Below are 13,244 nucleotides of genomic sequence, written 5' to 3' on the forward strand. Positions count from 1 at the left end.
GCCTTTGTAAGTTTACTGTTAAATTTAAATAAAAATTTGAATTTAAGGAAACGGTGCATACGAGCTCATATTTCCTCATCATGGATGATGGAGCGATAACTTAACGGTAAACATCACAACACACAAATATTGACTTTGTTAGGTTGTCAACTGTTTCAGGTGAAGACCACTGTGTTTCAGCTCACAGTACATCAGGTAAGATCTTTCCGCTCTTAATGAAGATGTTGAATCATGTAAGTCATGCCAGGATTGTGTGATTTGGGTGTAGTTAATTTGGGCTTAGACCAGGTCAGGACTGTTTAATGGAACTTTAAAAATGTTTTGTTTCTGTGAGAAATTGGCTCAGGGTTGGGGCAGAGGGACAGAATTTACAGTGTGTGCAGTATAAAAAGATTTTATTTTTTGGATGTTTGGTGATTGTTTTTCATTTTAGCCAATCCTAATTGATTTTCTTTCTCTGAACTATGAAGGGAAACTGCTTTTCTGGACTGATTAGTGGATGAACAGAAACACATCTGTCATAGATGACAATGACCGGCATAATTCTGCATAAAAGTAAGATTGTTTCTTATCACTCTGCTGAGTTTATATAATGAATGTAGATTTCACATTGTCAAACTGCAGTACAAATCACTACAGAATCATTTGTGTTTTTCATATTTCAGAGTTTCTAAAAGCACCAAGTACCATCTCTGTCATAATGCGTACGTATAACATTTTCATGCTTGTTGATCGATCTCACACACACGTTTACTATTTAAATGCAGTAAAATTTCTATGTGATGCATGAATAAGTGTCTTTGAGTCAGAGCTACAGTAACACAATCTGTATTTGCTTTGGACAAAAGTCACTTGGAGAAAATATTTAAATGAAACTCATTGTAACTGCTTTGAAAGCTCAAGTGTATCAGTGGCTCATTTATTTGCATTGATAAAAGTACAACTTAAGTGTGTTGGTGATCTGTGAAAAGCAAACACTCAACTACTTAAAGGGAACCCATTATGCGAAAGTCTGTTTTATAAGGCAAGTAAACAGTTGTGTGGCAGCAGTGTGTGAATAAGCAGCTTCTACTGGTAAACATATATTAATTGTATTTTTATAATCAGATTTGATAAAAACAGTCTGCAGGAACACTTTGATTGACATTACCCCTTTGTACATGTCATCAAAGGGGGAAAGCCCCGCCCATTAGTGACCATCTTTCCCTCATTGGCATAGGACATCAGTCTTGTTTTTTTAAATCTGCCACTATGCAGACTCACAGGCATTTGTGGCTCCGCCTTCTTTTGAAAAGAGCACAGTCTCATTTTAATTTAAGTGAAGTTTATTTATAAACTAATTTCGAGAGGATCACATGCTTATAGCCGCTTTTCCACTTTTGTGCTGGATACTGTTGTTTTATGCTGAACCGTTCCATTTCGTGCCAAACCGGGCAGGACAGGATACAGTATGGATACGATCAAAGAGCTTAGAATGACCGAAAGGCTGCACTCAATAGAACGTGTCATTGCAACAGCAGCGCCCAGCAACAGCCCCGGATTTCACCGTTTTGGAGTTAAATCGGTCGGATCTCTATTGGGTCCTATTGCTGTCGCAATGGCAAGCAACTGCTTTATTTTTTATTTATCTATTTAAAAAGCGCATTAAAGCTGAAATACAATCTGACAGATTACAATGAAGCACTTTCTATCACAATCATCAGTACTTTTAATAGTTTAGTTTACAGACTTATAATATGCTGTTGTTCTGGTGGGATTTTCATTCCAAAGTGGCTGCCGTGCCATCTAGCGGCTGTTTCCCAAATTACACTGGAGTTTCGCCTCTTGGTAATTCTAAGCTCTTTGATACGGTTTAATTTTCCACTGTCGTGCTGCAATAAATCTCTTTGGTTTTGGTTTAAATCCTTTGGTTTTCCTTTGTATAGCTACCCAATCTGGCCAACACCAATCACCAACAATCTATCTCAATACAACGTTTAACTTTTTATTTAAAAAAGTCATTTTCACTCTATTTAACGTAATGCTTTAATTATTTTCCTTACAATCTCATTTGTTTAAAAGTGCTCCATGTATTTACTACTGAGGACACCAACCTGAACCGATTGTTGTGCATAGATTTATATTATTATACTTTTTAAATCCTTTAAAATATTTGGAATACAGAGATGACGGTTTTACACAATATTTAAAATATTTTACGAAGAAATATCTAAAATATTCTATATTTACTATTCATTTTTTATTATTGTATTATTAAATACGATTTTTTTTTTGATAAGGCAAATAAAAATCTTTTCCATCTGGGCCATTTGAAAAATTGCAATCATAATGGTCTTAAAAATATTTTTAAGTTTTAAAATTTACTTGGTGAAATTTGCTGAAACCCTGTTGTAGAATAGAGAGGAAATTCCATAATAGGGTGAGAAAAGATGATGAGAAATATTTGCATGAGCTGTTAAATAAAAGCCTGATTGTCTATTCACTTAATTGTGTCCTTTTTAATTTAATTTTTTTCAGAGGTTTCAACACTTATCTTGGCCTTTCTAATGGTTGCACCAGTGATGAGCACAGCTGGTAATGTACTATACTGTTGTCTGCTGTGTTGTAACTGAATGGAGATGTAATCCTGCACTGCTTTATCTTGTTTTCCTCAATAATTCCTGCTGTTTCAGTAACTCTGATTGACAGTTTTCTGAGCACCTCATGTCTGATCCCTCCATTACTGACACAATGAATATTGTCTATATTTAATATTGAATACCGTCATTATTGTGAAATCATTGGTTAGTTGAAGAGGCAGAGCACAGTGTCAGGATTACAGGAGTTTAGACTTCTAGTAGTAACACAATAATTATTAATAGTTAAAAAAAGAAATTTTTACCATTAGGAAATTAGTGTATTTAGAATTTCAGCTTATAATATATATCTGTAATTATCTTAATTGTATTAGCGTCTTATAATGTGAATATAATATGTATAATAATAGGAAAGACATTATACTGTATAATAATACTGTATATGAAAAATTGTTCTACATCTAAAGCCTGTGCATATCTACAAGAACAAGTATATGGGGAACACTTAATTATATTCATTATATTTTTAAAGTGTGAATATCTTTTTTTTTTTTAATGATTTTCTAATAAGCTGATATTTTATTAGACATAAATAGATATTCTTGCTACAACATTTTTTTTGGTAAATGTTCTTTTTGACAGCCACTCAGAGGATATTTATTAAATATTTTTGTCTTTTTAACCATTTCTCTTTTTTATATTTACTAAATAAAATCAATGTGCATCACAGATTTAAAGATATCTTGAAACAGAGAAGTCCCAGAAAAGGTGATAGTGATTAGACATTAGGGATGTGCACATCAATGCTTGAGTATCGATATATTGATACTTAGAAGCTTCTAATTTGGTATCGATATATCTTTTAAGTATCAATATTTCAACTATGTAACACTCGTCTTTAAATCAACGGGATACACAAGAAAAAAATAAAAGATATGGTTCAATTCTCTAGTTTCTGTATTCAAATTTTATCATGGATTGAGTGATTATGTAATAGAACCACAAATGTCTCTGAACAAATCTTAACAATGAAACAAAAACACAAACAACATTTATACAAAAACATAATACAAAAAATGATGAGTGAGGGTGTGTGTGTATGTATGTATGTATATGTGCAAAGTCCAAAGTCCGTGGATGAGAGTATATGCAAAATGGATTGTTCTCACCAGAAAGGCTTGAGTCCAGATAATTGTACCATCATAAGTTGCAAGTGTCCTCTTAGGATAGTCTTTACTTCAGACCTGATAACTAACAAGTCCAAAAAGGGCAAAAAATCCACAAAAACGATTGTCCTTCGCACACGAAAACAAGAAAAAGGTAGACCTTGGCAAACTCTAGCTGCGTCCCAAATCGCATACTTATGCACTATTCTACGCCATTTTGTAGTATAAATAGTGTAAGTAGTGTGTTCACACTGAAAACTCTAAAAATAATAAGTGCACTTTAATTACCCGGATGATGCACTCATTCAGCCGCTAAAATGAAGTGTGTAATGATGGACACTTCACGCACTCAACGACCGCAGGTTTGCTTACGTAGCGGAAGGGGCGGAGCTATCAGACGCACATGTTGAATAACTTTATTTAATTTGGATGGTGAAAGCAAAATTCTCCTATGAGAGTGATTTTAGCGCCTCCCGATGGTGAATGCGGCAATACTCACGGCAGGTATTATCTGATAATTCGGTCGTTTATTTCACTGATTTGGCAACCGTCAAACGTCATCAGGGAAACGGTTTGAATTTCCGTTTAGTAAAAACACATTAGTGTGCCATTTGGGACGCCACTACATACATATACTATCCTGTTGAGTGTGTAAGTGCATAAGTACATAGTGCATGAGTGCATAGTGTATAGTGTGCCATTTGGGACGCAGCTTCTTACTCCATGTGCTCCTCTGACTTCTTCAGATGACACTGTGAGTAATGTCCAGGTGCCCTCAATCTCCCCCTTGTGGTGAATATGTTATGTGAATGTGTATATATAGAAAAAAGATCAACAGAACAGGAAATAGAACACCGATACATTCACCTCACCTCATCCCTTCAAAATAAAGAATCTAAAATAAAAGTCCTTTACTCATTTGTATATTCGTAGCCTCAAGAACCGTGAGTATGCTTTACTGCCAGGCCTATTCACACATTTAATGAACATAACAGAAAGCGTACCTCAATTATGTGGCAGCGCTACAACTATATTTTTAATATTTTCTGAATACCTGAATGTTTTAGCGCTGTGACGCTATGTATACAAGACGTTACACCAATCAATCTGTGGCGGAATGTCACGTGAGCGATCATGTGCCTTTTAGATAACTTACGTACTCAACACACGCAAGTCACACACTTCTGCATTATGGAATGACACGATGGTAAAGAGGTAACGCAGCATTTTATCTTGCTTATTAGCTGAAAAGCATTGCACAAGCAATATTTGTAATTTAAAAAAAAAAATTGTACACAGGAACAATACAAGCAGCCTTTATAAACACTTACAAACAACACACCCTGAAACTTATAAAGAAGCGGAACAAAAATAAGATGCCCAGTGTACCTCTGCTTAGTCTCCCTCTGTCTGACAAAAGACATTATAGGAGAGTTTTAAAGGAAGCAAAACTCTCTTTCTCTCTCACTTTTGGCCAATTCCTTGTGAATTTCACCCATAGAATTAATACACACACCACCTATATAAAAGGCACGCACAAGTTCGTTCAACCAATTAGAATCAGAGACCTTGGCCACAGTTCAAAAATAATCTCTTTATTAACAAGCCTTAAGTAAAAACATGATTAAACCAATATTGCAACATTGACATTGTGGTTCGTAAAATTACAAATTGTGCTCCAGGGCCAGAGCTCACCAGCCAGGAAAGGTGACCACGCTGCACTTCATGCAGTGAAAGCACTGCACTCCACTGTGTAAAGGGCACATCCACACACAAAGATACTACACACTGCGAGAAAAATCCTAAAAATCGCCTATAAAATTAGCCTTCCGTCCTGGGAGCTCAGGCCCGGTTACAAGCAGACAAGTCAATTGGACAAGTCAATTGCCCTGTTTAAAAAATAAAATAAAATAAAATAAAAACAGAAACAAGTTTACACCAAAAAGAAATTATAAAAATGAACAAAAATGTATGCATTAGATATATATTTACAAATGAGGAACAAGTCAATTAAATCCCACCTTAAACAAAAAGAAACAAAAAGTTCAATCTTTAACCAAAATTAATTACTAAAGGAAAATAAACCAAACATCAATAATGAAGAAAATAGAGCTCCAGTAAATCTTTACAAAAAAAGAAAAAGCTGGTGGAATAAGTCAAAATAACGAAAATAAACAAACAAATCCAACCAGAACTACAGGAGGATCTTACTTCATAGAAAATGTATACAATCAACTGAACCAAATAGGGGAAATGGGACTCAAACAAGCAATAACAGTTAAATAAACCAACAGAAATAAGTTGTTAAATAATCCTCCTATAAACCAAAACAGAAAACAAATCGGGAAAATAGAAAATTAAAGTTGAGAAAACAGAAAAATTAAATCAAGAAAACAGAAATTAAAATTAAGGGTACAGGAAAACAGGACAGCACTGTAGCCGCAATTAAATGCAGAACACTCGACTACTTTTCAAAGTAGTCGTGTCACAGATGTTTTCATACTGCATGACTATCTGGGCTTGCGTTTCGTCGCTGCTTTGTTTACACTGCAAGATGGATCGGCGACAGGGACATTCACATTGCATGACTTTACTATAGGAAGAATCGCCGACAACTTCATCCAAACTACGTCTCACAGCCAAAAACACATCGTATATCTTTTGTTATTAACTACATAATGAGAAAGAAGCCTTTAATGGGGTAGAACATGTACATGTTTGCTCACCTGGGTTTAAAGGGAATTAGCCATTTCTCCTCAACGTTGCTAATAAACTAATTTCTTTCTGTATGAAACGTCAAACAGACACGGTTGCTCCTGAGTCCTGTCAAACCTCCACTAGTTTTTCCTCCATTTCGTGGGATCAAATAAACCGAAAAAGAGCGCTTTTAACTTCTCCCCCAGCCTCCCGCTGGCCTGCAGCAGGTACACACACACGCACACGCTAGTGAAAGCTGCTCTCTCATTGGCTGTAGGCGATCGCTGATGTTATTTTCAGTCAAAACTCAATTCACACGGCATGATTTGAATCGCCGACAGCTCCAGATATTCAACACGCCAAATATCTCACAGGCATCGGCGACTCATCGGCGATTCTCTCAGATCGCGTCTTTGGAAGTTCATACTGTGTGATTGTCACTCACGTGCACGAGCAGCGATTTGCCTGTGATTTCAGGCATTTGTCTGCGATTTCTCAAAACCTGTCGGCGAGCCAAAATCGGGGCTAAAATCACGCAGTCTGAACTAGGCATCACTCTAGCCTTGGCAATCACAGCAAAAAACTTTAGGCAAAGCAATATCCAACCAGATCAGACTTTCCAGTGCCCTTGGCAGGTGCGGGAAATTACGGAAGCGCCGCAGCTCATCAGGTGACACATTCCAAGTAGCAAATGTTTTCCTCTTTTTATAGCCCAAATGCCGTTTGGTGATAGGACGGAGACAGAGCCCCTTTAATTACTGACGCAGGGCAACTAATTATCTCTCCTGCCACATTATATGGGCGAAGCAGTGGCACAGTAGGTAGTGCTGTTGCCTCACATCAAGAAGATCGCTGGTTCGAGCCTTGGCTCAGTTGGCGTTTCTGTGTGGAGTTTGCATGTTCTCCCTGTGTTTGAGTGGGTTTCCTCCGTGTGCTCCAGTTTCCCCCACAGTCCAAAGACATGCGGTACAGGTGAATTGGGTAGGCTAAATTGTCCGTAGTGTATAAGTGTGTGTGTGTGTGAATGTGTGTGTGGATGTTTCCCAGAAATGGGTTGCGGCTGAAAGGGCATCCGCTGTGTAAAAAATTGCTGGAGAAGTTGGCGGTTCATTCCCCTGTGGCGACCCCGGATTAATAAAGGGTCTAAGCCGACAATAAAATGAATTATATATATATATATATATATATATATATATATATATATATATATATATATATATATATATATATATATATATATATACACACACACACACACACACACACATATAGTAAACACAGCAAATACTAGTATAGTATTATAATATATAGTATAATAATCAAATACAAATAAACTAATAAATCAGAATAAAAAATCATCTCTTTTTCTTTCTCATTACCATTAGGTGAATAAATATAAGTGTGTGTGTGTGTGAGTGTGTGTGTGTGTGTGTGTGTGTGTGTGTGTGTGTGTGTGTGTGTGTGTGAGTGTGTGTGTGTATTTACATGTAATAATTTTTTAAATTAGCAATACTTAAAAAATTACATTATCATTTTATATAATAAATGGCATCGGTATCAAACATTTTTTAACAAAAACTATTGGTATCATATCAAATAAAAAAATTGTAGTATCGCCCATTCCAAATTTATTTATTTAATATTAACACTTTAAATATTGCATTCACACTGGTATTAAAATAACCCTGTAAGTGCATTTTAAAGAATAATAGAAATATAGACAAATTACAGAAATAAATATTTTGTTAAGCTTTATTATTTGTGAATTATTAAACTGAACAATTGGGAATTGTTAAATGTCTTAAGCTGTTCTTCAGGATGGATTTTATTATTTTAAAAATTATAATTATGCTAATTTCTTTTTTTAAATATGCATGTGTTTTAACAGCTAATCTGACTGACCCCTGCAACAACTACACTGTGCTGAGTAACTCATGGAGATCCGTCAATTATACATATAACACCTACTGTGACAACTCAGTCTCCTGGAGCGGCTGGTATCGGCTCTTCATTAACAGTTTGAGCGCTCATATCCCAGACACATGTGTTGCACGGTCTAGATGTGGCACTGATTTCCCACTGTGGATTCGTGGTGGACACCCAACAGTAGAGGATGGAGTCGTCACTCGAGATGTCTGTGGTAACAATGGTGGTTACTGCTGCTATTACGGCTCTTATCCTATTGGAGTCAAAGCCTGTCCAGGAAATTATTACGTCTATGAGCTGCTTAAACCAACTTTCTGTTACTCAGCCTACTGTGCAGGTAATTATATTCACATTATTTCAGTTTATGATTGGATGCAGCCATTTTAAAGTTGAAAGATTATGTAGTTAGCTAGTTAGTGCACTTGTTAGAAGCACACACTGACATTATATATTAACATCTGACTTTTGTGTTAAATACTAAATTAAATATACATTTATAATAAAGTTTTTTCATGTATAGAGACTTTAATATCTCCTCATGTAGAATCGTTAATCAGCATCTGTCATTAGTGAAACATATAAAGCAGGAATAATAAATGTTATAATGTTTTGTATCACTCAATAGGTTTACATGTACATTATAAACTCAAATATCTAGTGTTTTCATCTCCTTCATGAACTTTTATCTGTTCATAATGTTTTATTGATGTACATTTTCAGATGTTGGCAGTGTTATCATCAACTCTACAGCCGCCACACCGGTGATCATCACGCCTGGTAAAGAAACACTGCTGACTTTGGCTGTGATATTGACAATAATGTTGTTTTAATGTTGTTTATGAGATCAGTGAAGTCCACACATCAGCTACAGATGAAAAATAAGAAAAGATGGACAGGAGTGTTCAGTCATTAGCAGTTGTGTTGTGATATCTGGCTGTTTTTTATTTAACGATTAACCAAGCTGTAAATTAGGCTCATTCTGAAATGTATTTGGGAACTGCATATTACACATTAAGAGTAAATCACTGAACGGTGAATCAGCCAGTGATGCCTAACAGTGCACATACTGCATATTAACAATAGTTCAGTAAAAACTGTCAGATTAGCACACTGTAAGAGATCAGTATGTTGAAAAAATGTGAACATTATTAAGAATCATTCCTTTAAGTTACAGACATTCACTGTTAACATAAAACACAAACTGATTAAACTGATGCACATTAAAAATCCAGGCAAAACACCTGTGAAAAATCTATTCTGAAACTTTATTAACACATTATTAATATATTAACACAATTCGTTGTGCCTTTTTTTACAAACCTTTCTCAGTAACTTTGATCTGTTTGTTTATAATTTGTATTTTTACAAGTAAATAGATTCATAAATATGCAGTTGTTAAAGAAATGTAACTTAAATAATGTGCTATTGTATTTAAAAATAGAAAAGATTTTGTATTGATAATTTACTGTATTATTTTTTATGTTTCTTTACTGTTATAAATACATCTATATTAGTCTTATATTATATTTCCACTGATGGTCAGGACAGTGCTCATAGTGTGTTTAAATTGTAAATGAGTGTAAAATATAGAAATGCTGCTTCAGTAAGAGTCTGATGATGAGCTGCTGTGAGGGAAAAACCTTCATCCTCTCTGTAATGAAGAGACCTGATGATGTTTCAGTCAGAGATCAGACAGAGCTGATTCGCTAGATTAAAAATACACATGTGACTGCATAAAGAGGACAATGATTTAAACTAATTTAAACTCAAACACTGCATCAAACCAGATATAAGGTGATTTACAAATATGTGACTGTGCAAATGCAGGAGATATCTCATGTGTGATTAATGTAAATGAGCTTATGCATCAGGAATTTATATTTTAAGAACATTTATATTAAGACTGATTTCATTCTGTTAATTATGATTTATTTTTCTGCAGATCCCTGCTACACCTACACTGTGCTGGACAATCCATGGAGAGCCAACAGCAGTCAGCCATCAAAGCCAGTGACCATGTGTGACCAGTCAGTCTCCTGGAGCGGCTGGTATCGGCTCTTCATTAATGGTCTGAGCGCTCAGATCCCAGACACATGTGTTGCAGTCTATAGTTGTGGCACTTATATCCCACTGTGGATTCGTGGTGGACACCCAACAGTAGAGGATGGAGTCGTCACTCGAGATGTCTGCGGTACCTGGGTTAATTACTGCTGCTATTACGGCTCTTATCCTATTCGAGTCAAAGCCTGTCCAGGAAATTATTACGTCTATGAGCTGCTTACACCAACTACCTGTAACTTAGCCTACTGTGCAGGTAATTATATTCACATCAGTTCTTTTTTACAATATTCATGTCTCTGGTTATTTGTCTATTATTAAGGATGAAGAATTGAGATCATATTACATGTTATATTGATTATCAGCATTTTCTTCAGTTTTCAGATGATGAACAGGGTTAGTTAGTCATTTTGACACATCACTGATCAGCAGCAAACACTGACATTATATTATTTGAATAAATTCTGTATATATATATAGTGAGAAAAGATTCATCTCATCAGCATCTTTAACAAGTGAAGTTTTATTTTAATAATACTAATATACGTTTTTAAATGAGGGATTTGTTAGACTAAGCACTGTTACAGTACATAAACATTTCAGCCAAATGTCTTTAATTTATACTGAAAAAACTCAACATCTCAAATCTTTATATTATTTAAATTCATTTCTTTATTGGCATGTTGTGCTGTTCAGACATGAAGAACTAAAACTGACTTGATCATTTTGAATTATTTAGTAGATTTTCTAGAGTCCTACAGTATTTCACTTTTTCACCTTTAGAAAAATAAAATGAGTAAAAACTTAAATAAGTAGTTTTATACATTATACATATCAGGATTCTGCCACTTCAGTCTTGTTAGTTCTTGTTTTTAGGGATGCACCGATACCACTTTTTTTACAAACTGATACAAGTACAAGTATTTTAATTTGTGTACTCGTGAAATCTTTTTAAAAGAAGGCTGTTCCAAGCCAAACAAAAACACACACATTGTTTATAACCCTGCGAATCCACTGACCTTATCTATTAATGATTAAGCATGGACATTTAAAGGATGAGTTATCCTTACACTGACATGCGTCCACGACTTCACACATTACACAAAGTGTGTGTAGTGTTACCTTATGGAGTCACTCTCATTGCATATTGGGGATGCATAAAACCCTGTTATGTGCGATTCTTTCATATTCTCGAGTCCTGCTGTTTATCCGCTGATCATGTAATTAAGATGTCGGCTACTTGATGTTTAACTATGGGTGGGTCACGAGTAGATAAGATCAGTAGCCATTAATAAACGCAACGCATAGTCTCATTTAAAATATTATGCGGCCATCATCTCACAATGTTTAATAATAAATAATCCTATTTTTTATTCAAACAAAAGTGATTTAGCAATGCAGGGTGACGCAGTGGCACAGTTGGTAGTGCTGTCGATCACAGCAAGAAGGTCGCTGGTTCGAGCCTCAGCTGCAGGGCCGGAGTGGGACTCATTTTCAGCCCTGGAGTTTCAAGCCAGACCGGCCCACCTCAGTTCACGACTGATTCCAATTCAGTTACTAATGGCACTATCACGTCTTTTTCAAGAAAACTGCTGCTTTAGAAATTCAAATGTTCAACAGCCCTAACAGTATTTTATGTCCTAACAATAAAATCGAAAAAAAAAAAAAATTTGCGGGGGTTTCCTCTGGGTGCTCTGGTTTCCTCCACACTCCAAAGACATGCAGTACAGGTGAATAGGGTAGGCTAAATTGTCTGTGGTGTATGAGTGTGAATGAGTGTGTGTAGATGTTTCCCAGAGATGGGTTGTGGCTGGAAGGGCATAAAAACACTTGCTGGATAAGTTGGTGGTTCATTCCGCTGTGGCGACCCCAGATTAATAAAGGGACTAAGCCGAAAATAAACGAATAAATTATTGATTTAGCAATGCAGCGCCAGCAGTGGTGTAAAGTAACTAATTACAAATACTCAAATTACTGTAATTGAGTATTTTTTTCTCAGAAATTGTAATTTACTAAGTATGTAGCTTTAAAAACCTGTACTTTTACTTTCCCTTGAGTACATGTTTAGTGTGTATCATTACTTTTACTCCACTACTTTCCTTCAGCCTGCAGTCACTACTTTATTTTTGCTTGTCTATGGGGATTAGAGAAATCAGTCCTGTAATTCCTGTCCAATCAAATTCCACACAGAAGGTAAATCGCCTCATAATGAACTACCTCAAGACATGTGCGATTTATAATTGCAGCAAACTGTTTGGAAGCAATAAAAGTAGGGGTCACCAAACTTGTTCCTGGAGGGCCGGTGTCCTGCAGATTTTAGCTCCAGCCCTAATCAAACACAGCTAATCAAGCTCTTACTTGGTATACTTGAAACATCCAGGCAGGTGTGTTGAAGCAAGTTGGAGCTAAACCCTGCAGGGACACCGGCCCTCCAGGACCGAGATTGATGACCCCTGATTAAAAGTGTTTAGGAAGATGTCCAAAATCTTTACACGCATTGACCCAGAAACTGTTTAGATGCATGTCACTGATGAGAAGATGACGGATGTTTACTGTATGATGACCGAAACCACCTTCAACACCCAGCAAGCACAAGAAGTCAACATGACATCAAATTGACATTGTACCCTAACGTCATGGGGACGTTGCATTTTGTTTGAATATGAAAATCATGTTGACATCAGAGCTCAACCTCTAACCTAAAACCAAACAAATATCATTGTCTAATGATGTTACAGCTTGAAGTTGTGTGGATGTTACCACTATGTCTATCAGATGCTGGATTTCGGTTGCCATACCTGACAAATAAATGTCAGTATTT

General features: G+C 35.9%; 1 protein-coding gene across 1 annotated transcript in view; it reads left to right on the top strand.

Annotated features, from left to right (window-relative positions):
• Positions 1 to 46: 46 nt before the first annotated feature.
• Positions 47 to 13,244, top strand: part of adgre15 (adhesion G protein-coupled receptor E15) — a 22,952-nt gene continuing 9,754 nt past the window's right edge. The window contains exons 1-7 of the mRNA XM_087237919.1: positions 47 to 195; positions 471 to 555; positions 666 to 704; positions 2,518 to 2,574; positions 8,328 to 8,702; positions 9,086 to 9,142; positions 10,308 to 10,679. Coding sequence (XP_087094045.1) covers positions 525 to 555; positions 666 to 704; positions 2,518 to 2,574; positions 8,328 to 8,702; positions 9,086 to 9,142; positions 10,308 to 10,679 — 931 coding nt within the window. The 5' untranslated portion in view covers positions 47 to 195; positions 471 to 524. The remainder of the gene's footprint in view (positions 196 to 470; positions 556 to 665; positions 705 to 2,517; positions 2,575 to 8,327; positions 8,703 to 9,085; positions 9,143 to 10,307; positions 10,680 to 13,244) is intronic.

Source organism: Danio rerio, chromosome 1, assembly GCF_052040795.2.
Source record: "Danio rerio strain M-AB ecotype USA chromosome 1, GRCz13ab, whole genome shotgun sequence".
NCBI lineage: Eukaryota > Metazoa > Chordata > Actinopteri > Cypriniformes > Danionidae > Danio > Danio rerio.